Source organism: Conger conger, chromosome 18 (assembly GCF_963514075.1).
Source record: "Conger conger chromosome 18, fConCon1.1, whole genome shotgun sequence".
Classification (NCBI taxonomy): Eukaryota; Metazoa; Chordata; class Actinopteri; order Anguilliformes; family Congridae; genus Conger; species Conger conger.
Window position 1 is genome coordinate 11,538,797 of NC_083777.1, and position 26,592 is coordinate 11,565,388.

General features: G+C 44.6%; 1 protein-coding gene across 1 annotated transcript in view; it reads right to left on the reverse strand.

Moving 5' to 3' along the window:
* The window catches only part of kcnq5a (potassium voltage-gated channel, KQT-like subfamily, member 5a), a 140,083-nt gene extending 114,061 nt beyond the window's left edge, over positions 1 to 26,022 (reverse strand). The window contains exon 1 of the mRNA XM_061228710.1: positions 25,540 to 26,022. Within this exon, the coding sequence (XP_061084694.1) occupies positions 25,540 to 25,904 (365 nt within the window). The 5' untranslated portion in view covers positions 25,905 to 26,022. The remainder of the gene's footprint in view (positions 1 to 25,539) is intronic.
* Positions 26,023 to 26,592: the final 570 nt, after the last annotated feature.

The window sequence follows — 26,592 nt, forward strand, 5'->3', positions numbered from 1 at the left end:
GTAATCATGTTTTCACCAGGTCCGGTGTAGACTATACCACGGCTCACAACTATAGCACATTTCACCACTTGACCCTGCCACTGCTTACCCTCTGTGACACTTCCTACAACACAACTACAAACTCTTCTCCTGGGGGAAGTCCTGTGAGGCTTATATGTAATTATACCATGCTGCTGAATCAGAATCAAACCAGTGTAGGACATGTCTTGGCCACTGAATTCCCATGACAAACATGTGAACACCGTGGCATTGTTGCAATTCAATAAAGCTAAGGTCACTGTGACTGACCTCCCAGCAAAAAGGATTCTGTTTTTTATATATAAAAAATAAATAAATAAAAAAACAAAATCGGGAAAGTAAGTAAGCCCTTGTGAGGATTCAAAAAGCCTCTCGCTAGCTGGAAAAGTCGGTGCTAAACTCTGCTGTCAGAAAACAGCAGAAGCAGCTATGTGTCAGCAATGCCAGTCTGTGAGAGCAGCAATTATGAGGGAAAAAAGGTAAAAAGACCCATTTATGACCAAGGTATTATCACAGATCAACATAACCGAGCCCTTGGAGTTTCTGCTTTCTCAGAGACTGATGGCTGAGATAATATATTAGTTGTTTTATCAAGTGTTATTTGTGAAACTGCTTGTGGTCTCCCCCAGCAGTCAGTATAACAGGTGAGAGGTCACATCGCTGACTACTGCCACGTAAAACTGTAAAGTGGTTTTTGTGCAGACAGATCACAATGCAAACTGCAGCACGTCTCTGAAAAAAACCTTTAGTCTTGCCAGCTCTTACTGAATTTCAGAGGTAACCATAAACAGGGCAGATGACAATCATGATTCCCCACGGACCTCAATGTACACGCATTAGAGTTCATTGGCTCTAGTTTTATATCCCACTATTTGGGTTTCAATAGTTTGAATTTTTCTGCCTAATAGTTGGAACTTTAAACTTGACAAATGAATTTCAGTCGTGGACTTTAAACATGCAATTTGTGGCTGAAGAATTCTGCTGCTTTGAACTTGTGCTCTACTTTTAATTATCATTACACCTCTGTCTCCTTTCCCATTTGTTTGTAAATTGAGTCAACTGCCTTGTAGTGCAACTTTGTGTTTCAGGTCAGGTCCCCCTTGTAAAAGAGATTTTGATCTCGATGGGGCTTTCCTGGTTAAGTAATGCTAGCGCTTCCATTTCAAGCATCCTGAGCGAGCTCAGCAGGCCGGTGCACTGATGGGCAGCCTTCAGGAGCGACTGCCTTCAGCCTTTCATTCTGCAGATGGAGGAACTGGCGAGCAGCCCTGGAGAAGTGCCGCCTCTCTTTGGCTGTGCGGTGGAGAGGTGCTAGGGGACCAAATGCCACCGTTGTTATAATTAAAACCCGGAACACGACAGTACCGATCCATAATTAACACGTACAAACGAGCCCGGCGTCAGACAAACCACTCGTCAGTAATGCCATGCCGATGAGCGTGACAGTTTATGAGCTGGGGAAAATGTCAGTGGATTTAAGAAGACGGCAAAGTTTTCTGGCAGGGGTCAGAAAATAGTGGCATCTTTCAAAGTGCTGTGGTGCTCTGCTCTCATTGGAGGAGCTGGCTGGGAGGGGTCTTGTCGCTTGGGGAACCGTGGATGGTGCCATCCCATTGGGGGGACAGAGATGAGTGATCTGACCCAGGCTGAACACAGGACTTCTGAAGGGCAATTAAATGAAATGAAGATCTCTGCACATTTTGCAGCACTCAGGTTAGGCTGAACTGGCATTACAATTAACCAGTCCTGGGTCAAATATGTAGTTTTGAATTCAAATACTTTTTTTATTTACTGAGCTTGTCTGGTGTATTGGAACCTCTGAAATAAAGTGCAAACATTCTTGTCCTCAATTACACCAGGCAGGATCAATCAAGCACAGAAAAGTATTTGAAATGTGTTCCCATATTTGACCCATGTCCGCAGTTAACACCACTGATCCTTGTTCTGCGGTCACAGCCTTCGGAGAATCCTGATGCTAATTGGGACAGATTTGGGAGGGCACAGTTTAATCTGGCCGATTGAATCCTCAGAGAACAGGCCTCTGCATAGATTGCATACACAGATACACCAGATGGCCAACTCTGCATTCTTATCAGTGAAATTTCTTTCCCATTATCATTGAAGCTGAAAATTTTTTTATCTTGCAAATATTAATTAAGATGCAAAACGAAGGAAACTGGCACATTAGCATGAAATTGATGTTCACCACCTCATGACAGGACAGGAACAGCTATTACCAACTGGTACCTCCAAGGCCAGTGGTCTTCAACACTGGTTCTGGAGAGCTACTGGGTCTGCTGGTTTTTGTTTTCTCCTTAAAAACAGCACCCTGTTGAGACCCAGGTAACTATGTCAGGTGAATTAACTGTGTAATCAACTGCTGTAATCGATTCATTAAGTTCTGAGTAACAGTGAAGATCAGCAGACCCTGTAGCTCTTCAGGACGTGGGTTGGAGACCACTGTACTAGACTAAGGAAGTTGAAAGGACAGTAAGAATACATTAACTGACTATCTGGTTTCTCTTGAGAGTCTCTGGTATCAAGTATCATCATCCCGTAGCACAGCAAGTCACCACTTCGTAGTCTGAAGTGAGAAAAACATTAAGAAACAAGCGGCACTCTTTCCCTCATGAGGCCACTACTCAAAACACACATGCTGAGAAAAATCAGTAGATAATTACCTATTTGGCAAACAGAGCATTATGCATTTAGCACATGATAGCTACAATACTGGTGTATTAATACTACACGCAGGCAGGACATCTATTTAATGGCATGTTTATTATGGAAGAGTTATTATGACAGTTCATTGGGGTAAAAGTGTGTTGTGCTGAGGCAGCATGGGTGGAGATGTAAAATGGGGATTGGACAGACCACACTCCTTAACCCAGCAGCTTATGCAGCTCTATGACCGTAACCTGAACACGCATTGTGGATGAACATGAGTCTCCACTAAATCCAGTCAAATCAGTGGTAAGACATCATGCGGAATGCCACATGGTCACCTCAGTCTGCCTGTCTGTATGTCTGTGTATCTGTCTTGTGTGCCTGTTGATGTGTCTGTCCGTCTGTCCAGGAAAAGACTGGCTTTTCTCACAGAGAAGCTGGAGCAAGTGAATAAAACAATAAGATATTTTATTGAACCCCATGGGGTAATTTGTTCTCTGCATTTAACCCATCCTAGTTACTAAGGAGCAGTGTGCAGCCGCGATGCAGCACCCGGGGACCAGCTCCCAATCCGAGGCCAGTGCCTTTGTCAAGGGCAAAGGCAGGAGTACACCTAACCTAGAATGAATGTCTTTGAGTGTGGGAGAACACACAAACTCCATGCAGAGATGATTCCAACCCAGAACCTCCTTCTTCCGAGGCTACAGTGCTAACCACTACCCCACCGTGTGGCCCCAACCGTGTCAATATCACTCCTATCAGGGGCGCGGGTGCAGTCTGGCTGTCGTGGAATGCCGTGTTTGAGAGGGGGGTTGTGGGAAGGGTTGGCAAGCCAGAGACAGAAAATGAGTCTGACCCTCCACTCTCTGCAGACACGGCCTGCAATAAAGGTGAAAATAAGCCTCAAATAAACACACTGCCTCACAGAGACCAACTCATATTGCCTTTTGATACGTGAGACTTTCCTGTACACCTTCCCTTCACAAACAGAACAGCTGCACTTTCTTCTACTTATAGAAGTACAACGGTGCCAGAGGAGACATTCGGTCTCCAAAATATGGCGCAAATGTTGTGTGATTTCTTCCTGGAGCTAATGTTTTATTGCTCAAGCTAAAACAACAGCTAAACCAATACAGGAGGTGACATTCTTGTAATCGAAAAACTACTAAACCAACACAAGGTGACACATTTGTGATATTGAAAATAACATTTTGAGGCAGTTAAAAACCACCATTATTTCCCAGTTGATTTTGAAAGATGCCAGGGTCTCTGACTCTAACTGAAGAATGAAATAATTAAATACGGACAAGCTGTTCCATCAACACAAGACTCTGAAGTGAAGAAATCATTTCTAATGTCAGTGAGTATAAGTCCAGCACTTACTCAAACCCCAGACCAGACCCCAGACCAGTCCAGAACAACGAGCAGTACCCTGTTGTAAAATCAGCTACCAGCTGTCTCAAAACCTAGCTTGTGCAGTTTTTTTTCCAGCAGGGCAGTACAGACATTTGAGCTAATGGGACCACAGTCATTCCTGCAGTGCGTTCTCTCTCTGATCTGCCTCTCCAGATATATGCCTCCCACGGAGGAGGCCTTTTCCCTTCCACCAAATACAGTAACTCCTTACATCTCTGCACTGATTTACACCGTCATAAAACTAAACATGAAGACTAGACTCTTCAGCCGCTTGTTGTGTGTCATAATTTAATCAGGTCGTAAAAAAGGGGCTTAGTGATTTATCATGTTTCTCGGCAGTTCGGAGAGGCAGCACAGAAGAGATGAGGATTCTTAATCCACCTTCTGTCTTGGAAAAAACCAAAAAGGAACCGGGAGAAGGGGGGGGGGGGGGAGCAGGAAGCAGGAAGAACTTGTTCAGACGATTGCAGTATTGAGTGCACTCATCCCTGCACAGTGTAGGAAGTGAGTGATTAAGGACTGGGGGTTAGAAAAGCAAAGAACACGACCGCGGCAAATCCCCACTGAGGGCACAGGCTGAAAAATGAGTTTTTCTGCAGCTCAACCTTGCGTTTGGCACCCCGACTGAGCTATTCACGCAGACACATTGTTTTTTTTTTTTGCTGAGCTTCCTGTTGTTAATCGCGGAAGCCTCAGCGATTGTAGCACCTTAAGAGTCCTACAGCAGCACCTATCAACACCCTCTCTCTACGATCCCCCTGCCAGCCAATGGACCCCGGTCCCGTCTGGTTAAAGCCAGGTCCCTCCACACCGCGATCCTGCCCGTCTTATCCGGTCCTAGGAGCTTCCATTAATGGCTTAACACTTCCCGGGGGCTTCTAAACAGTGCACTTACTTTTTTCTCCATTTCCGATTACCCCTCCCATGAAGTGGCCTGTTTCTGCAAGACCCTCTCGTTTACTTAACAAGGGCAAAACCTGGGAGCGGGGGGAAGCTTCGACTGTCTCAGCGAATGCTCCCAGCAGTCAGTCGCTCCAGAGGGCCGGAGACACAATGTTTACGGAGACTGACAGTATCTCCCCACGTCACTGTTTCCAGCCAGGCAGAGGGGTCCGACAAGCACCGATTCCCTAGCGTGCGTTTTCCATTCGCCAGGATAAGGGACAGGGAGTTTGGACTTAGTCGGAACATTGGCTGCGGCACCACAGCGGAGACCAGACCCACACAGAATACGTCTGAAAATATGTTACATTACATAACAGCAGGGGTGTTCTCGAATCCGAATTTCATACTTGGCAAAGCACATATAATGAATTTTATACAAATATTTGTTCCTGAATTTCTGCCAATATTATTTGTTTTCGGAAGCCTGTCCACATATTATAGCTAAAATCATGAGGAGAAAATGTATGGCCAACTGGAAATCTTAATCCTGATGTGATAAACCACTTGTATGGTCCTTTAAGCAGAACTTCTTTGACAGAGAGGTGATAACTGTAATGGTTTATTGTTGGTCTAATTATTGCACGACAATAAATTATAGTCCTTCAGCAGACACTCTGATCCAGAGTGACGTACAAGTGCAAATCATAACCAGGGACAAGTGCACTGAAAGGTATGATTCCAAGTCCTTGAGTGATCACATAGATAATTACTTGCACCCTTATAGAATAACAATTTTTAATTTGAATAATTATTTGTATTTGTATTGGTTTGGAAATGTATATTATTATTCCATTTAGTCGATCACCGTATAGAAAACAAACATCACTAGTTAGCTGTCAAAAGTTCAGTCCAAAACACATTGGGGGGAAAAAAACAAAAAAACATTTGAATTAACCACTTGCTCTCTGTCCAGCTTGAATCTTATCCTTAGCAGGTTAGAATTATATTACTTGAATCTTTAGCATTAGCCCTTACACAATCCATGCGGGTACTAGAGAGCCACGCAAACCCAGACCAGAGGAAAAACACCCTACAGGAATCAAGATACGATCTCAAAAGTAGAGGGGTAGCATATCTATTTATACGCTTTTATATAAAGTTCTCGTTTAAAAAAGGTCTCCATCAAAACCAATAACCATGGTTGGTTTTCCATTTCCTGGAAACTGCCAAGGGCAATGATTCTGTTTCACAGTCCTTGCCCGAGACCAAACAAACAAGAAATATTTTGACGAATATTTCCAAACCTCTGAAATGCGTTTTCATCTGGGATCCAAAGTGGTGCGGCCGGGGTGTGTGCAGAGTTACAGCTGAGGGAAGCGCTTGTTTACAAACCTAAAGTCCCAACCGAGAGTACACAGTCAGAAGTAAAGATACAAAAAGTGCCTAAAAAGGTACAAATGCTTGTTGCTAGGGCAGTACCCTATAGGTACATAAAATGGTACCCCTAGCCAGCAATATATAATTAATTTTTACCTTTTTTTGCTTGGAAAATGTACTCCTTTGTACCCAAAGTACATTTGGGAAGTTTGAAGAACAAAAATGTACCTCCACTGTCACCATGTCAATCAAACAAAAACAGCCTTTCAATGAACTGAAGGTGAATGCACCAGTCTGTCCCACTGAAGTCTGCATACAGAAATACCAGTGGCGAATGTGTTACATTTAGCCACCCATTTCAACATGGGTCTCTGTTCACTGCTGGCCCTGTGGGATCGTGTGCGGTTTTAAAAAAAGAAGAGTTGCACGTCAGGGCATCTCTCCATGGAACAGCACACTTTGAGTAAACAATTGTAAAATCTCAAAACTAAATAAAACACATCATCCAGGCACCATCATCCTGCAGTGATATCTGACAATTTATTGAAAAAGCAAAGAACCTTGAAGTTATCACTTTCTTTATGGACTGTGAATACGGCACCATCTTGAGTTTCTCACCAAAAACAACCCGGAGATTCAAATGCTCCAACAACCCAGATGTTTCCGACAATATTCCACCATTTACTCTGATGATGCAGCTTCTTAGATCCACACCCAACTGGAATGGTTTGATGGCCTTATTGACTGGATGTCCCAGTTCATCCATTCACAACCTGATGTATCCTCTTCCTCTCTACAAGTTCCCAGGATGCTGAACTTCCAGAAGCGTCCGAATGTTCACGCTCACTCAGGATGGTCCATACTGGCAGACACTGGCCACACCATTCCTTGTCCACCCACGGGTCCCACCCTCCTTTCCAGCTTTCCCCTGGACTCTTGGTCCCTATGGGAGAGCATGGCCCCCTCTGAGGTGGAGAAACAGTGTTGTCCCTCTACCTTCTGTTGTCTTCTAAAGACCCGGCTTCTTAGAATTACCATCTGTCCAGAAAATTACTCAGTTGAACTGTGACTAAATGGAAAGTTGACAATCACAGTTTCAGTTAAGATTGTCAGTCACATCCTCAGTGATTATGTATTCTATTGCAATTTCCTACATTCGTAAATGTGGTTTTGTATCAGAACTATGATAAAATCCAATTCATCAGTTCCAATTAAGAATGGGTATCTAACCAAATCATAATCAGACCATGGTTTGAGTCAGTCAAAGGATCAGCCCTTTAAATGCCTTGGGGGGAAAAAAATAAAACAAAAAAAATACTCCTAGATTCCTACCAGATAAAAATACATGCGCTTTTGTTTTTTCCCTACCATATACAAAGCCCTCTTACACATTTAAGGCAGGGACAGTGCTGTGGGCAGATGCTATACTGTGACATTGATCACTAGTGTCATCCTCCACCTGCTAAGTGAAGAAACCACTGATGCTTCGCAATAGACATCCAGTAAAGCATAGATCACTTTCTAGATATGTTCCGAATAAACACCATATTCCCACAAAACATTTTTAAGATATCTGTTTTTAAAGCAGAGCACTTAAAATGTGTATGGGGACATGGTGTTTATCCAAAACATTTTTTAAAGTTTGGTGGATTTTATTCCTAGCAGCATTTAAAAAAAGACTAAAACCGTGTGTCAGTCTTCTTCTGAAATACCAACCAAACTTTCAGTTTCAATTTCACACGCAGAGAGTCACCGGCAGACACGTCCACCATCCCCAACGTATTGATGCAAGATGAGGCGATATCAGCACCCTCTCACCCGTTAGCCTGACAGGAGAGTCTGTGGGTGAGAGTGCACAGGGCTGCAGCTTAAGCCCAGCAGAAGCACAGAGACGCAAGTTCACAGGCATCTGTGAATAGAGGAGACACACAGACAACAGCACAGGGGGAACCACTCTGAAGCAGAGTGCATTCACCAGATCCCTCTTCAGTGAGACAGTGACAAGCCACTGCCAGAGATCAACTGCCCGGTATGATCCTAGCAACACACAAACAGAAAAACAACACGGCAATCTGAGCGCCGAATAAATCACCACACAGCGGAAGAGTTTGTGGGTGTGTGCGTCTAGAGATAAAAAAATAAAAATAAAAGTTGACGCTTTTCTTAAGGGCAGATATGAGTGCGTTTGCGTGAGATCATGGCGCCTGGAAGGCCTGCAGTTTCTCAGTGTTCACGTTCGAGTGGGAGGGAGAGCTGTGGTCACAAAGCGCTGTGAAGCTGTGGTCTCCAGGCCATGAGAACCCTCTCTGTCTCAGAGGACCAGTGCTGTGCTACTGAGATAGCCCTGCGCTTAGTCTCCCATGATAAATCTCTCCCTCCCTCTCTCCCTCCTTCTCCCTCTCCCTCTCTCTCCCTCTCCCTCTCTCTTCGACACACGCACATCTGTCACCGGTGTCAAAAAGCACCGTCCCCATGAAGTTTGAGCGTATTGAGACTGCGTCACTCTGCTCAGCAAGAAAAAAAGACACACCAGGAAAAGCTGAGCCAAAAGAAGGGAGACTACAGTAGAGGGAGGGGCAAAGCCGAATCCATCTGTGCTGATAGGAGGAAAGGGCAAATCCCTCTGCGCTGATAGGACAGGCTGCCCTGCGTTGATAGGAGGACAGGCCACACAGCTCTGTGCTGATTGGAGGACAGGCCACTCAGTGCTCTGTGCTGATAGGAGTGAAGGCTGCTCTGTGCTGATAGGAGTGAAGGCTGCTCTGTGCTGATTGGAGTGAAGGCTGCTCTGCTCTGTGCTGATAGGAGTGAAGGCTGCTCTGTGCTGATTGGAGTGAAGGCTGCTCTGCTCTGTGCTGATTGGAGTGAAGGCTGCTCTGTGCTGATAGGAGTGAAGGCTGCTCTGTGCTGATAGGAGTGAAGGCTGCTCTGTGCTGATAGGAGTGAAGGCTGCTCTGCTCTGTGCTGATAGGAGTGAAGGCTGCTCTGCTCTGTGCTGATAGGAGTGAAGGCTGCTCTGTGCTGATTGGAGGACAGGCCGTGGCGTGCGGAGTGGTCAGGTTCTAGGTGAGCTGGGTGGCTGAGCGTGGGTGTTTCAGGTGTAGCGTGTTTACTCAGCCTGGCCTCTCGCGCCGCGGCCCCTGGTCCCGCACACGCACACACAGGGGCCTTTTATACGCCGAAACCCGAGTCTCAGCTCGGGACGTGGTTGCCGTTGGCAACAGTCACTTTTCACCGAGAGCTTAATACTGGCTCGGTTGTTTAGAGCTCACCAATGAGGTGAGAGAGAAATAGCTTGTTTGCTGTTTGTGTATTATACATATTATATTAGAAGCACCCTAAGTAATTATTATTGTGCAATATTACTGTTAATTTAATTGTTGTTGCGATTGTTGCCGTTTTATGCAAATCATTGCTTTGGCAGTACTATGCTGATGTGTGGTCATAAAGTGCTTTATTGCCATAAAAGAGAAGGGAGAGAGAGAGAGGAGAGAGAAAGAGAGAGAGAGAGAGAGAGAGAGAGAGAGAGAGAGAGAGAGAGAGAGAGAGAGAGAGAGAAAAGGCACAGGCTGGGACCGGCCACCAGTTTGAAACGCGGCACTCTAATGGACACAGGCTTTTTAATTTGTGAAGATCTGTACAAACACGCCACTCTCTCTCTCATTGTTCCAAACTCCACTGGATTTAAACACGACTCCACATTATCCACATTATCCGTGGGCAGAACAATACCTCCAGGAGACGTACACAAAGGAAAGGCTGTCTCTCCATTATTCCTCAAACTCTACGGCACGTACACAAACATCAAGGCTAAAGTGAAAGCCTGAAGCATGCTGAATTTCAAATAAGCCATTTGCAATCAGGTTCAACACTCAAATGTCAATAAACAACAATGCAGTTTCTCCTCAGCTTTGTCTCATTAGTAAACATAAGATTTAGTGCATAGCCAACATTGCTGCAAACTGCCCTCTACTTCAGTAACTGCAGCATATCGAAAAAATCTTCCTTCTCTATCCTCATCCTCTTATGATTATGAAATTCTCTATAAGGAAGGCCAAGCAGTATTTTCTTAACAGGTTGAAACAACAGTCATTATCTTCTGAAGGTCATTTTCTTTTGACTCTAGCTCATAAGGTGAAAGGACTTTATTATGTAGACCTGCACACCAGCTGGCTAATGCAAATCAGTCAATCATGTGGCAGCAACCAAATGCATACAAGCATGCAGACATAGTCAAGAGGTTTAGCTGTCTTTCAGACCAAAGAAGTGACTTTGACCGTAAAATGATTGTTGGTGACAGACAGGGTATTTTGAGAATCTCAGAAACTGCTGATCTCCTGGGATTTTCATGCACAGCAGTCTCTAGAGTTTGCAGGGAATGGTGGAAAAAACAAAAGACATCCAGTGAGCAGCTGTGGGCAAAAACATACTGTTAATAAGAGAGGTCAGAGGGGCCAGACTGGTTGAAGCTGACAGGAAGGTGACCATAATGCAATTAACCACACATTACAACAGTGGTATGCAGAAGAGCATCTCTGAACACACAACATGCACATTACATTACATTATTGGCATTTGGCAGACGCTCTTATCCAGAGCAATGTACAGTTGATTAGACTAAGCAGGAGACAATCCTCCCCTGGAGCAATGCAGGGTTAAGGCCTTGCTCAAGGGCTCAACGGCTGTGCAGATCTTATTGTGGCTACACCGGGATTAGAACCACCGACCTTACATGTCCTAGTCATTTACCTTAACCACTAAGTGGATAGGCTACAGCAGCAGAAGACCAATAAGTCTAAAATATAAGTAATAAATAATAATAAATCCCTAACAAAGTGCTCACTGTATATGTTGAATTCTAAACACAAACACATGCGTGCTGCACATGCCTTTGGAAGAAAAGATGTATCTCTATTGATTAAAATAAATTTAAGAAGAGTAGATGGTTCCAAGAAAAAGATGAAATATTTCAGAGCTTAATTTCTGCCCTCATGATGTCAATGCAAGAACATGACCCCCCCACCCCTCCTGCAACACGTCACTACAATGTGGGATCACCCTCATTGTGCACGGTCACCATTTTCAGCCCCAGCTGACAGGCTCCAGGTTAAAGTTCTCCTCTAATAAAGTATTCCCCTCATAACCTCATCACAGGGCTTTATCCAATATGGCTATACAAAGGCAACACATAGCCAGATATTATCATTTTATCCAGTGGGGCAGAGTTGAGAATAAATGAGTGGTTCTTAATTACATAGTTAATAGCGTTGAATCCACATTTCCCCCCTCATCTTTTGGATAAATGTTCATAAAGAAAATGCAAAAAAAAGTCATTTGTTTCAATATTTTCTTCCGCATACAGTGCTAGAGATTAATGCAGTGTTTCGGAGAAGGGAAAATGAAAGCTCTCTTCCGTTATTGAAATATTCAATCTCGGAAGAGAAACGCTGGATTTCGGAACGTCAGAGGGGCTCCTCACAAGGTCCATGCTGGAGCCCCTCCCCGTCAACTGTCACTCATCAGGACAGGGAGGGGCTTGGCTAAAGGGGAGAGGCCATTGGCGGTGGGGCGGGGCCATAGCTCGGGGGCGGGGCAGGCAGTGACAGACGGCAGGGAAGACGCTCAGGCGATCCGAGGTCGAGGGGTAAAATGGCGACTCGCTCCCGTCTGCAGGCGAGAAACGCACGCTGACATGTAGCTCCGTGACTCACCCCACACCGCAGGTCTGAAGTCGGAAAGAGCACAACCCATAGCTGGAAAGCCGCAGTGGTTCAGAAATACGCACTGAAGCAAAATTTATATTTCAGCAGAATCAAATTTACACATAATATCCAAATATTCAATATCTGATGTCCTGAAATTCCCCCCGGGGGAAAATAAAGCTATTTTATTCTATTATAAATACAGAAGAGAGAAAAGTATTCTTGAAGAACACAGAATATTGATACCAGGTGTGTTTCCTCATGAAGTCTGCTGGCTTGGTACACTGTCAAGAAAAAGATAATCAATGGGGGAAAAAAGCATAGTGAAAGGCTATTGAGATGGCGGAACACCAAATAGAAGAAAGACAAGAACACCATGTATTGTGTATTGTGGCCTTGGCTAACATGTTTCAGTATGAAACCAACATCAGAGCATCCATCATGAGGAGGAGTGAAAAATATTCTAGTGCATGTACCCTGCAACATTCCAAGCTTATCTCCCAGTGTGGAATACTTGTGGAATCTAGCCTATTAGGAATGCCCATCATGTGTTCTCTGCAGCAAAGCAGTTAAGCTTGTGGAGACCTTCGGACACATACATCCCACTACTTGCCATCCCACCCTCTCTGGGCAACAAGACTGCCCAATCTGCACCACCATGTCAGGCTACTGCCAATCGATTGGATACCTGACCATGGGGCCCATCCACACACGAGTACAGCTAGTACAGTTGGGTCCCCCTTGGGGTTTCACCAAACCACAATGTCACGGGGCTACTACACGATGGCAGTGACTTAATTTGAGCCAATCGGTATGTTTGGTTGTGGGGAGCAGAACCGTTTGAGTGGTTTAATAATTACTGATTTGACAGCACAATGTAGCTCCACCTTTTATGGTGAAATATCAATTCAGAGCAACTACACCCAGCAGGCTTTTTGTAATATTTTAATTAGGAGATATGTTTTATCTCCTAATTAAAATATTGTTTACCCAATCCAGGATAGAGGCTATTTGTTCTCCAGTACACACAATGAGCAGGACAGAAGGACTGCCGGCTTTCACAAAGTGTTCCATATTCCTTATTCGGAACAGACCTGTCCTGTCCAAATGATGCTTTATTTCAGAAACTCCATGTCCAAAATGTTTATGGCTCAATACTATGGCGTGAGGATGTATTGCATGATACACTAGCTATGTAATGACTCCTACGGCTGTCAGTCAGTTCTTCTTAAATGTGCCCAATGAAAAATGTTTCTTTAAAAATTATTCTTAACAGACACAAACAAATAAGCACATGAACAAGACCTAGTACAAAAGCCTAGTACTTGTTAACAAGGCTTTTCACTTTACTAGGTTTCTTTGGTCAGATGTATCCATTTAACGCCAGAGGAAAATCATTGTGTAATTATTATTATTTTGAATAATGCACACACTTACAGTACAGCTAATAGGCATAAGCAACTGTGTCTGGTAGGCATCCCTGTGTCAACACTTTTAGCTGGTCAACCAGCTAGTCCACCAGCTGACTACCAGCTTTCTCTACCAGCATAACCAGCTTTGTCCAGCTAGAGACCAGCTCTGTGAACAGCTGTAAACACGGCTTAAATCAAGCTTAGAATTGCAGCCAGTCTTAGCTGGGATGTGTAGTTATGTGTATTAGAGATAGTATTTGTGTGAAGATGAGTATTTACATCTCCCTGGACGGTGACGTGAGGCAGAGCAGAGGCAGCCAGGGAAGGGACACACTGGTCCAGGTCTGAGTCACACCAGTGGCCAATGGGTCAACAACACAGTCAGAGGCGGTGGAATACTGCAAGGGTCTGCTTAAAGATGACATAATGCAGCCAGATGTGCTCATTACTGTGACATCATCACTTTGATAGCATGGTGTCATGTCAGAGGTAATCTGCTGTAACTGACTATGAGAGAGATCACTGGGTTGTTGCTGCTCCCATTTCAAATCTTACTGGACTACCAAAGCGTCAGATGTACAGAAAGCAGTCAAACATCACAGGGAGGTGTGGTTTCAAACCTTACATCAATCTTCAGAGGCATGCTGGGAGTAGATGAGTTTGCATATGGAAAACATATTAGTTGTATAATAAAGGACCCCTCACGCCATGTGGTCTTGGGGTACAACATTTGTCATCACTGCACATTGTAGGGCGGCCTGTTGCTTAGTGGTTAAGGTACATGACTGGGACCCGCAAGGTCGGTGGTTCGATCCCCGGTGTGACTGTGGTGTAGCCACAATAAGATCCGTACAGCCGTTGGGCCCTTGAGCAAGGCCCTTAACCCTGCATTGCTCCAGGGGCGGATTGTCTCCTGCTTAGTCTAATCAACTGTACGTCGCTCTGGATAATGCCAAATGTAATGTAATGTAATGGCTCAAGTTGTCAATCTTACCCAAAACATTTAAGCTCAAGGCCAACTTATCACTTAACTGAAACGACCATCAATACAACGCAATACCATCAGTGAGCACTTTATTAGGTAGACCTGTACACCAGCTTGTTCATGCAAACATTTAAATCAGCCAATCATGTGGCAGCAACTAAATGCATATAAGCATGCAGACATGGTCAAGGGGTTCAGCTGTTTTTCAGACCAAAATTTCAGAAAACGGAAGAAATGTGATCTAAGTGACTTTGAGCGTGGAATGAGAGATGGTGCCAGACAGGATGGTTTGAGTATCTGACAAACTGCTGATCCCCTGGGATTTTTACACACAACAGTCTAGAGTTTACAGAGAATGGTGCAAATAACAAAAAAATCCAGTGAGCAGCAGTTATGTGGGCAAAAAAGCCTTGTTAATGAGGTCAGAGGAGAAGGGCCAGACCGGTCGAAGCTGACAGGAAGCAAATAACCACACATTACAACAGTGGTATGCAGAAGAGCATCTCTGAAGACACAACGCATTAAGTGGATAGGCTGCCGCAGCGGAAGACTAATGAGTCTAAAAAATAAATCGAATAAATTCCAAATAAAGTGCTCACTGAGTGTAGTTGTTAGATAAATCATAGTGAGAGTAATGGTCTATGGATACCTGACCGATAGAGGAGTTTGAAATCCAAAGCCTCTCCAGATCATCTTAAGAGCTGGAAACCTTGAAGGGTCTCCTTCACGTCAACACCACATGTTCCATATCGAATCGTCTTCCATATTCAACACCACATATTCAATATCGAATCCGCTCTCATATTCAACACCACATATTCAATATTGAATTTGCCCTCATATTCAACACCACACATTGAGTATCGAATTATCTTCCCTATGCAACACCACAAATTCAATATCAATACCCCATTCCCAAAAAGGAGGAGCGCTGACCTACAGTGCGGATGACGATTCTACTGAATTCATATGTTGGCCTTTGTGTAACCTTCACATCGAAGTCCATGCACCATCGATGAAGAATATCCATACTCCCAATACATATGTGAAATGTGAACTGCTGGTCTGTCAGGTACGGTTCAGTCTTTAAACGCACCACGTGAAGTATAGTCTGATAAGTATTATTTTAGTGAGTTCTGACATGTATTTTTGCGCGGGGGGGGGGGGGTCCCATATTGGAGGGGGGGCAATGTGGGTTACGGGAGGAGGCGAGGAAGGTAATGAAGGTAATGAAATGCCAATATAATAAATAAAATATTATACACTATTAATAATCAACACTGGACCTCTTTAATGCACTGCACATGGACATCTGACAGGTTTTTAAAAAACATTCTTATTCCATATTTGTCCACATCAGACTGTCCTTAAATAAAGGTCATAGTAAAATGTATTCACTCATGAAGTCTGTTCTGGGTTCGAGGAGCCACTGATCTGCAAAAGGCAATAACCCCCTGAGGAACGCCAATATGTTTCAACTATAATGCCTGTGGGTATATCATGCTGCTCGTTTTCTCAATTTACTGAATTATTTAAGTAAATAGAAGGTGGTAGCAGACTAAAGGCCGCATTGAGCAACTCAACAAAAAACAAAAAACACAGTGGTCATTCCAGGGTGTCATACACTGTACAATAAATTGGTATGACAGTCCCACACATTGCAAACAATTAACATTTTCATAATAGCTCATTTTTTAATAGCACGATGCTGTGTCATTTCCTCAGGTGTCAGGTTTGCACTCTAATGGACCGGCAGGTCCTCTGCCTGAGGCGTGTGACGGAACATCTCACCGTCTTCCAGAAACACAGACAGCCTGCTTTCAACCGGGCTGCTCAAAGTGCTAGGAGTATCTAGAAAAGCTCCATATAACTGAAATGACCTGTCTATCTGTCTATCCAATCAAGCGTCTGCCGTACCACGTCTGTGCGTTGTCATTTTATCCCGCGCAGAAATGCCGCCCATAGGCCATGGCCAGCATTAAAGGATTGTGAAGCAGGAGGACGGTGACTGGTGAAGCCCATGTAAGCGTCTCTCGATTAGAGTGACGCACGCCCGCCAGCGAACAGGACCCCTGGCCACACGGTACAGAGACAGGCTGTGGGTCTCCAGGCAGGGCCAATGCCTCCCCGCTGCTGGCAGGGTGAGGACAGGCCAGTCTGAAGTAATTTACCCTCGTGTTTCAGTGTGTCTCAAGGGCAGCAGCTCAGTATGGCACAGACTGAAGGGGGAAAATAACTGCACTGGGAGAGGAGGAGAGAATGCTACAATTCCTACACTCTTCCCCCAATATGGATGAAAACACCCTCAAATTAAGGCTAAACTCCAGTCATTGTTTTATTTCAAATTCAATGTGCTGGAACAGAAGAGCCAAAACATCAAAACATGTCCAAATACTTAAGGACTTGAGTATAACTGTAGGATAGAGAGAGAGAGGAAAAAAGTGGGCAAGAGTAAAGATCACTATGAGAGACAGAGAGAAAGAGAAAGGAAGAAAGAACAGGAGAGAGTGGGAGAGGAGAGCAGAGAGGGGGAAGGAGGGGGAGTGAGAGAGATTGATGAATAGAGGGAGAGAGTGGTAGAGGGGGAAAGAAGGGAATAGAAGGAGAGAGAGAGAGGCATGCTGGGAGCTTTTCTCACTTCCATGGTGAATCACCAGCACTAACGAATGCCCAGCAGCCTGTAAAAAGATATTTGCATCCTGCAAGAAGGACGGGATTATAAAATCCACACGATTCATAAAGATGTATGAGCCAAATTAAATATTACAAGTCAATAATGTGATGGCCAGGGAAATGCCATTATCTCAAATTAGTGTAATCCTTTGCCTTCTTTCCGGTTATCCTCTGGGGGATCAGGCTTACAGTCCATTTCTGACACTTCACAAAATTAATGAATTTCAATTAATGAAACCACTCTGACATCCGCTACTCCATTTCAGTCTCCAGTCCAGCAAGCTGAGCTCAACAGGCACTGCACTGGACGGCTACACTTCATGAGCAGCAGGGAGCCACACAGGTACGCCTGTTCATGATCCAACTGAGCTATAATTGGTATGCATTTTGGAGACTTGGTGGTTCCAGCATCCCTCCAAGGATTTTCATTCACTGCAGTCTCGACAGTTTACACAGAATGGTAAACAGCATGAATCCATGGATCCTGCTTGCCTTGCCTCTTGGTGGTGGTGGTATAATGGTACTTGGCACACATTAGGCCCGTTCATACCTAATGAGCATCATTTGAATGAGCATACCTAAGCACTGCTGCTGCCCATGCACATCCCTGTATGGCCGTCACCTGCCATTTCTAAGTGGATAGTTCCAACAGGATAATGTGAGCAGGAGGTTCATAGCATGAATGGGTGGCAGAAAGATCTACAGGAACTGCACAACGGTACTGTATGGAGTCAGCTTTTAACACAATCCCTAAGGAACGTTACTAGCACCGTGTTGAATCCATTTCACCGAAGAATTCGCGCTGCTCTGCATGCAAAATGGGATCCTACCCAGTACTAGATAGGAGTCTATTGTATTCAGGGCGGCCTGTAGCATAAATGACTGGGACCCACAAGGTCGGTGGTTCAATCCCCGGTGTAGCCACAATAAGATCTGCACAGCCATTGGGCCCTTGAGCAAGGCCCTTAACCCTGCATTGCTCCAGGGGAGGATTGCCTCCTTAGTTTAATCAACAGTACATCGCTCTGGATAAGAGCGTCCGCCAAATGCCATTAATGTAATGTAATATGAAATTATACGCGCCTCAACCCTTTTTCAGCTTACCAGCTAATGGTGCTGAGGATCCCTCATCTGCTGACAACCGCAGGAGAGAGCAATGCTCCCCGCTCCATCCCCCCTCCCTGAGGCCAGACCCGGCGGTGCCGCGGCGTTCAGCTGCACCCGAAAAACGCACGCCTGTGTGGGAGGAGCCCGTTAGCCCTGAGAGCTGGTCTCCATCGATCAGACCCGAGTCTGCGGGCAAAAACTTACACGTTCCCCAACCGCGGCCGCTGAGTGACGAGCTCTTTAAGCTGCCTCTCCGCCCACGTACGTCACCCAGCAACAGCACAGAAAATGGGACAAAACGGGGTCAAAACACTGCGTTCCACAGTCCTTCACTTAATACACTACAGAGAAACATTTGCATTTGTAACCCAATAGGCACTACAACAAGGCAAACCGACAGCCTGATTATGCGTGTGCTTGTTTATTTGCTCTCAACCAGGCTCACTGATGATATTTGAACACATAGCTGGATATCTATTGAAGAAATTCAGCCTTAAGTGCCTCATTCAACAACGCAATGGCACAAAGTGTCCCGCCTTGAAATCAAACCTGTACCATTATGGTCACAAGCCTGGTTCCATAGCACCATGCCACAAAGCCACTTAAAAACCCTGCGGTTGAGAACATTATTGTCACATATTAATTGTTAAGTCTTTTAACAGTCAGCTAAGCATTGCTTAAATAGGATTTTCATGTAAGCTTATCAATCCATTTAGCAAGTCTCTTCTCCCTCCTGTGGGAGGTGATACCCTGCTGGTCAGACTACCCTGCTGAAAAAAACAGCTCAAGCTAGCTTTTGAAACAGCTGGTAGCTGGTTGACCAGTTCAGACCAGCTGCCAGCTCGACATGGTTTAGCAGATGAGACCAGCTGCCAGTCTGACACGGTTTGACCATCTCAAGCTATGTTTTGAACCAGTTCAGGCAAGCACGAGTTGGTTGACCAGCTTGGCCATGCTGGTTGACCAGCTCATACCCAGCTCGACCGGCTTCATGACCAGCTTGACCAGCTCAATTTTCAAGCTGGTCAAGCTGGCAAAGCTGGATTTTACAGCAGGGTGAGTTCTGCGGCGAGCTGTGCAGCATATGTTGCGGAGATGAAAAGATCTTCCGCGCTCCCCCTGCGCACGTCCCAGGTTCCACTCCTCTCCTCCTGACCCCAGGGAGATGAAAGGTGGCCGCTGTCTGGGGAGCTTAAGCCTGGCTTCTGCCTTGCATCAGGGGCCCCGGCAGATATCAAAACATTGTCCTTTTCAAAGGTCCTTCCACGCCATTTGTACTCGAACTGGAACACAATCTGACACAGTGTTTACAGGCTCATCTCTCTCTTTTTAAGATAATAATCTTCCACTTGTAACAACCCCTTTTTCCATCGTCACAGCTGCAGCTAGCTTTACGTACTTTACATAAAAAACTATAAATCAGGCAGTCTTTTTGTTTGTTTTTATGTTTCTTTTTTAAGTTCATAAAACCTGCATGGAAACTTACTGTATTAGGGTACAGGTCCACAATATTTGTGAGTCACAACCATACTAGAGATTACTGAAGGCTTTCCAGTTTCCCGGACTGAATCATGTCCCATATTCGACTGCAGTAGCTTGATCTCTCCCAACACTTTTCAATTTTCTGAAACCAGTCAAAGCTGCCTGCACACAGTTGTCAAACACCCCGCACAGTACAGAAGAGGCTAAGCTGGAAGAAAGCAGAAAATGATGGAAACTCTGGTAAGAATGCAAGCGCAGCCAATTTGATTTTATAAAAGAACAGGGCATTACAGGATTGGATATTAATGCCAACGGTGATTCAATAAAAGTGTTTCTATTTGACGAGGGTGACTACGAGGTTGTCCTGATTCAACTGGGTAAGGAATCCTTCCTGGCAGCCATTGTGGTTCCTTGGAAGGCCGAGAGAAGCACCTGCGTTAACCCGACTTAAGAACAAGCGGACTTCTATTCCGGATTTCATAAATGCTGAGCCAGCGGTTTTAGATGGAGGGGGGGGGGGGGGCAAAAACTCTGAATATCTGATAACATCAACTACAAAAAAATGCACTCATTCACCATGAATCAAGCTCTAAAGCGGGTCCAAGCAGAGATTGAATTTTCCCCATAATGGAGCTGAAAAAAAGGTTTGGAAAAGAGCCTCAGGAAAGGCGACCTCATCGCACTCTTCCATTCTATCCTGTTATTTACAATAGCATTATAATATTTCCTCGGTAGTCTGAATATGATATGCCAATACAACCACCCCCCCTCCCCCCAGCAACCGATCTGTAAGTTTATACCTTAGCTGCCATTACAAGCCACTGATAGCTTTCAATAAAGAACAGGTACATCAGTGCAATTCAGTGCTGAAGACTGGTTTGTACAGGTTTGATGAATAGATCATGATATCAGAGACCATTAGAATGGGCACTGATCTCTATTGCTAAGCGTTATATTATTGCTGAAACTTTTAAATGAGAAGCCACGGCTAAGACGTATTTTAACCAATTCAGTTAAACTGAAGCCCAATGTGTCTGCACTGTGTGTGTCATATTACTGGATTAAAAAGCGATTTTTTAGTGTAATGATGCACCCTATGGTATGCAATTAAATCTTGACAATTCCGGTTCTAATATTGTGTGTGTGTAAGTGTGTGTGCGAGTGTCCATATGCGTGTCTGAGTGTGCGTGCAAGCGTGCGTGTCACAGAGCATTCCCAGCGCAGTCATCGCAGGCAAACAAAATGTGCCAAATCAATCAGTGGAGTCTCTGTCACACAACCATGTGGGTGGAACCTCTGGTCAAAGCTGTGGGTCGCAATGTGCCGATGTCCACACTGAACCACACACAAACAATATTAGAGGTCTGCATTGCCAGCATTATTATACCAACAACTGTCATAGAATCGCATGTTGTCTTGACAAGAGTGGCCCTTATGTAAACAGACCTATGCAGCAAAGTGGTCATGTGACACCAGTCGAGCGGTCTCTGGACGTGCCACGGGGGTGAGGATCAGGACGGAGCTCCAGTGTGAGTGTTTGAGTGTTCTTCATGCCCGGACCTGAATCTGTACCTGCATATGGCGTGAGCCATATTGTTCTTTTCAATTAGATCAAATCTAAGGGATGGAGGTACTAAAAAACCAGTGGAAATGGTAAACTATTTTCAAACATCGTCACACATGCTGCTGTATTTGTAGGCTTCAAAATGGTGAATTAACTCTCAAGCCAACACCAGAGTCTGACATGATCCTGTCGTGGTCTAGGGCAGGGACACTCAAATCAGACCCCTTTGCCTCTTAATTCCTTTCCTTGCCCCTTTCCTTGCTCCGAGCTGTACCAATCTGGAGAGCCGAGAAAAGGAAGTGAAGACAGGGAAATCGAGAAAACGTGAATTAGGCAAATGGATTTGTCTCCTTCAAACGTCAGTTCGAAGCCATGTCAGTTACAGACGTGGCATATGCTTGGCAGATGGGGAGAGGTGGATCCATAGGTCAATCACTGATACATCAGAGCCTTCTAGCTTCTAGCTCTGAGAAGGAATGTTTAACAGGCTGGAGTTTCCTTAAAGATGGAGGACCTCGATCGATCGATCGTCAGGGAAAGAACAAGGAGTTAGGAGGTGAAAGATAGCCCCAGGGGTACTGCTGCTGATCTATTCTGTCTGATTAATTTGTTAACTGATTAACTAATTGGCCAGAGATTTAATTCCCCTGGTGTCCCAGGTTCAAATCAATCTTAATTAGAGGGGAAGAATGAAAGACCTAAGGTACGACTAACCCGGGGGCCAGGAATGAGTATCTGGAGCAAAAGTGTGCACTCTCAGAAATGAGTGGCGATATATGTTCGTTCTTCAAGGATCAATTTCCTAAATATACCCTGAAAGTACAATCATGCCTGGTGTAACATCCAGGTATAACCAGCTTGAAATGACCAGCTACCAGCAGTTTCAAAACATAGCTTGAGCTGGTCAAACCATCTTGAGTATGGAGCTGGTCTAACAGGTCAACCAGCTACCAGTTTCAAAACCTAGCTTGAGCCGTTTTCTTCAGCAGGGATGTTCTCTTTGGGTACAATTACAGTACATTTTTCAAGCAAAGTCATAATATATTGCAGACTAGGCTACAATTGTATATACCTATAGGGTACCTCCCCAGCGATAAGCATTTGTACCTTTTTAGGCACTTTTAGTACTGTGGGGGGTTATGTAAGGCCATGGGCTGTGGTGGGGGTCACAGAGTTTAGGAAACAAGCGGGCGCGGTGTGAGCTGGGGTCACGGCAGACCTGTGACCGACTCTTTTAATGACGGAGCAGAATCCCTGCATCAGAGCCGCGGACTCTAGGAGCTCGTATCAATTTACCGCCGTGTTCCAACATACCTGCGCGGATAAGGGCTCATTAATCCCGCGGTGGGCTGAACGGTACGACTGTGCATCGGAAGCCGGATAGATCCGAGGAGACGCTTGCAAAGCCTGGCTCATTCCCCGCGCACAGAGAAAGAGACAGGACCTCAAACGCTCAAGAGCGGACGTCGAACGCACGGAAAACACGTCAAATAGAGAGAGAGAGAGGATGTCAAATGCACAGAAAACACGTCAAATAGAGAGAGAGAGGATGTTAAATGCACAGAAAACACGTCAAAACGAGAAAGAGGCGTCAAATGCAAAGAAAATGCGTCAAATACAGAGAGAGGACGTCAGACACACAGGAAACATGTCAAATACAGAGGGAGAGGGCATCAGAGAGAGAGGCGTCAAACGCACAGGGCACACAAGTACAGATAGACATCAAAGACACATAGAAGACGTCAAATACAGAGAGAGGAACATCACACGCCCTGAGAACACATCAAATGGAGAGAGAGAAGGCGTCACAGAAAGTGAGACTTTAAACACGTAGAAAACGTGTAAAATAAGTGGAAATGTGCTTCTGGGCCCTTCTCTATAACTGTTAACAGTTGTGTCATTGCATTGTGAGTGAAAGCTTCTAGCTATCATACTTCTAGTATGCAAACACAAACAATGAGTGCCATTTATTCATATGCAAATAGGTCTGTGTTAATTGGAGGGAGGGGTGCATGCGCACACAATTCAATTCAAATATTGAATTGTGTTATATTTCACATTTCAATATTTCAATATTTAATCAAAGGTGAATTCATTGAAAGAGGCAGCACACTGGAATGCAGCTATAAACCCAGACGTAGATGTTTTAAAAAGTAACGTACTCAACGATTTAAAAAAATGTTAAGTATGCTTTTTCAACTAAACGTCTGGCAATAAATTAGTAATGGCACCACCCAGAAAAGAGCAGTTAAGGCAGTCCGGCTGATGTCTCATGATGAATGTTTTATTTATTTCAGAGAAGAGGAATTCCGTTTTTTCAGTACCTTGCTGCAGGACCAATATATAGGAATCATTTACACAGCCAGTGTTCGAGCGACCCTCCAGTAACAAGACTCAGTGAGCACAAGGTAAGCTTATTAATTGACAAAATGTACATATCTTAATGGCAGCCTTCATTGTATGATGGCGTTGGGTACAGATGTGGCAGCTTGAAACCCTTGACCTCAGCTGTCCAGTCAGAACAAATAAAACAACAACATCCTGCTTCTCAAACTTTCACATTCACCCTCTCTTTCCTCTCAGAGGAAATCATACTTCCTCCTTTGAAAAACAGCCCAGATTTTATCAGAAATACTACAACTACTACTACAACTACTATTACTGAAACTATTACAATTACTACTACTACTACTATTACTAGTACTAGTACTAATACAATGACTATTACTACTACTTTTACTAGTACAATTACTATTACTACGATTAGGTGCCACTGTCAACACACAGTGTCAAATCTAATTTACCATAGTACTGAAAGCACTCAACAGAAATGGGAATGTTTGCCAAAGTTAAAGGACAATTTCCTTAATTAAAAAAATAAAATAAAATAAACACCTTGTATTAGTGCAGCTGTTTAACAGAGGCATTGAGAAACGCATGTGTGCGCTCTCCAACAGTGTCCCCATCTAGAGGACCCGTGTCCTCACATTTAAAGGCTTGGTCACCTTACCCAGTTTCCTGGAAGTGAGCAATCTACCCCTGAATTCTTTCCAGAGATTAGCATCTGCTGGAGATCTCTCTCTCCCTCCCTCTCAAAGGACTCTCTCTGTTTACCAAAACACTGATGCTCAAGACACAGCGAGCATCTCCTCCTATTTCCTGCTAGATTTTCATAAGGGGCAGAAAAACCAAACAATGAAATTTGGTGAATGAGTAAGGCTGTAAAAACGGAGGGAATGTGACAGCCACAGAAGAGCGGGTCTATCGTTAGTCATACCCCGTAAATCCTCCACGACAAGCAGGAGAGAGGATGATTACTTATTGCATGCTTAATCTTGCTTTTAAGGTTTTGTGAATAGTTTTAAATCCTGCACTGCTAATATTTATTAGTTTTTTGCAGCTTGCACACGCAAGACAGTTTTACAAACGCACTGGTCGAGGAAAGATTGAACAGTAATTGCTGTGGTTTGTCAGGTTGTGCCGACCGAACAGACAGTACTGGCGCGCTAAAAGCCGCAATTTTTGCCAATAGAGACAGATAGCTTAAAAAACAAACACTCCCACAAACGCTGCTTATGATTTTCCACTCGAACACTCAGCATTGGCCTGATCTTGGATCAGACCCATGTGAGCTGACATCACTTCATCACATCACCCTGCTTCTGCAGAAACAAGCCAAACTATGCCCCTTAGAACACATCTCCTGTTACACATATTCATATTCATTGATATTATTAATATTATTACTATTATTATTATTAGTGTTATTATTATTGTATTACATATTAACAACAAAACAATAGTATTTTTTACATTGGCCATTGAAGTTGAGCTATGAATCACAAAATGTACAAAATATTCAGAATTACATTAGTCGTGAAAGAGGTATTACCAAATTCACTTTTTACGCGGGAAATAATCAGACATCAAAAATGCACAACAGGAAACAGGAAACCACACAGGTGCAGTATTTAAAAGGCAAAAAAGTTTTGAAGTTGGCCTACATCAGCATTTGTCATTAATCTTTTTGACAAATAAAATTCAGTTTATCAAATGCAAAGAAAGAGCTTTGTGTTAAACCTAATTGAATTATCATTCAATTCAACAGTTAAATCAAATTTGCAGCAACAGGTGCGCGAGGACGGATGTGTCTACATATGATGTGAATCATCCATCTCATGTCCCAGCACGCGCTGCGCACAGGGCTATGTGGTTGCCCGGTGATGCGAAGGGAAATGTGAAGCTACTTACACAAATGCGTGGTACACAAATGCCCAGGCACGGGGTCTCTCCAGCACGTTGTAGAGGTAATTCTGAAGCCGCCGGTAGCGCGCGTTTCTGCGGCCGCTCTGTGCGCTGTAGATGAGCGGCTTCCCGAGCAAGCTCAGGCGGGCTCCTTGCTTCCCTCTTAGGCTGTCTGCGCTACCTGCACCTGTTGTGGCCGGCGTAGTGCCAGAGCCGGCCGTCAGCAAGCCGTCCCCTGCCCTGGCCGAATTGTTCATCGTCCTCCGACCAGACTCAACATCTTTAAATCCATAGCCCTCCGCGCGGTGCCCCGAGGAGGTCTTCATCCAGAGCCCAGAGCTCCCCTCATCGCCGCTGTGGTTGCGGGGCATGGCATCACCAGCGCAGGCTGGCAGTGCGCTTCGGAGTCCGAGAGCATGCACATATAATAGTAGTTGCGCAGGGCAGCTAGGAAGTAGACAACTAAAATATAATGATACAATAACTGTGGTGAGCCTAGACCGAATTAAAGTAATTTATATAACGCAAGTGAAAGTGTATAGCTCAATGTATCTCAATTTCTTTCTAACGGATCTTCGTGCGTGTATTCAAGTATTCCGGTATTTGTAGAAAGTGCTAAAATTCACAGTGCTCCGGCCATCTGAGAGAAACACCGAGAGAGGGGGGTTTTGAAGGAGTGTCACTGTCTCCAGGGGTCGGAATTTGGAGAGGGGAGGGAATCACCCGGCAGACCCTTAGGTCTCTAGTTCTTCACACTCAGTTTGCAGTGTGGCATCCATACGCACAGGAAGTGCGGCGCGTATGAGCGGCGAAACGCAAGCGGCAGCGGGAACGAAGAACAAGCTGTTGCTTTCAATCCAAGTCACTTACATCGCTCCCTCCGCGTGCGCATCGTTCCAATTCCGTTTCGTGTGCAATGACGGCAAACATCGCTCCAGAATTAATCATCTTTGCAGTCCCTTCAGAGAACAAAATTCTGGGTTCTGGGTATTTATTTTATTTTTTTGTCACCAATTGCACGTAAGCTTAAGCGTAAAGACCGACATCACAAGCCCGCAC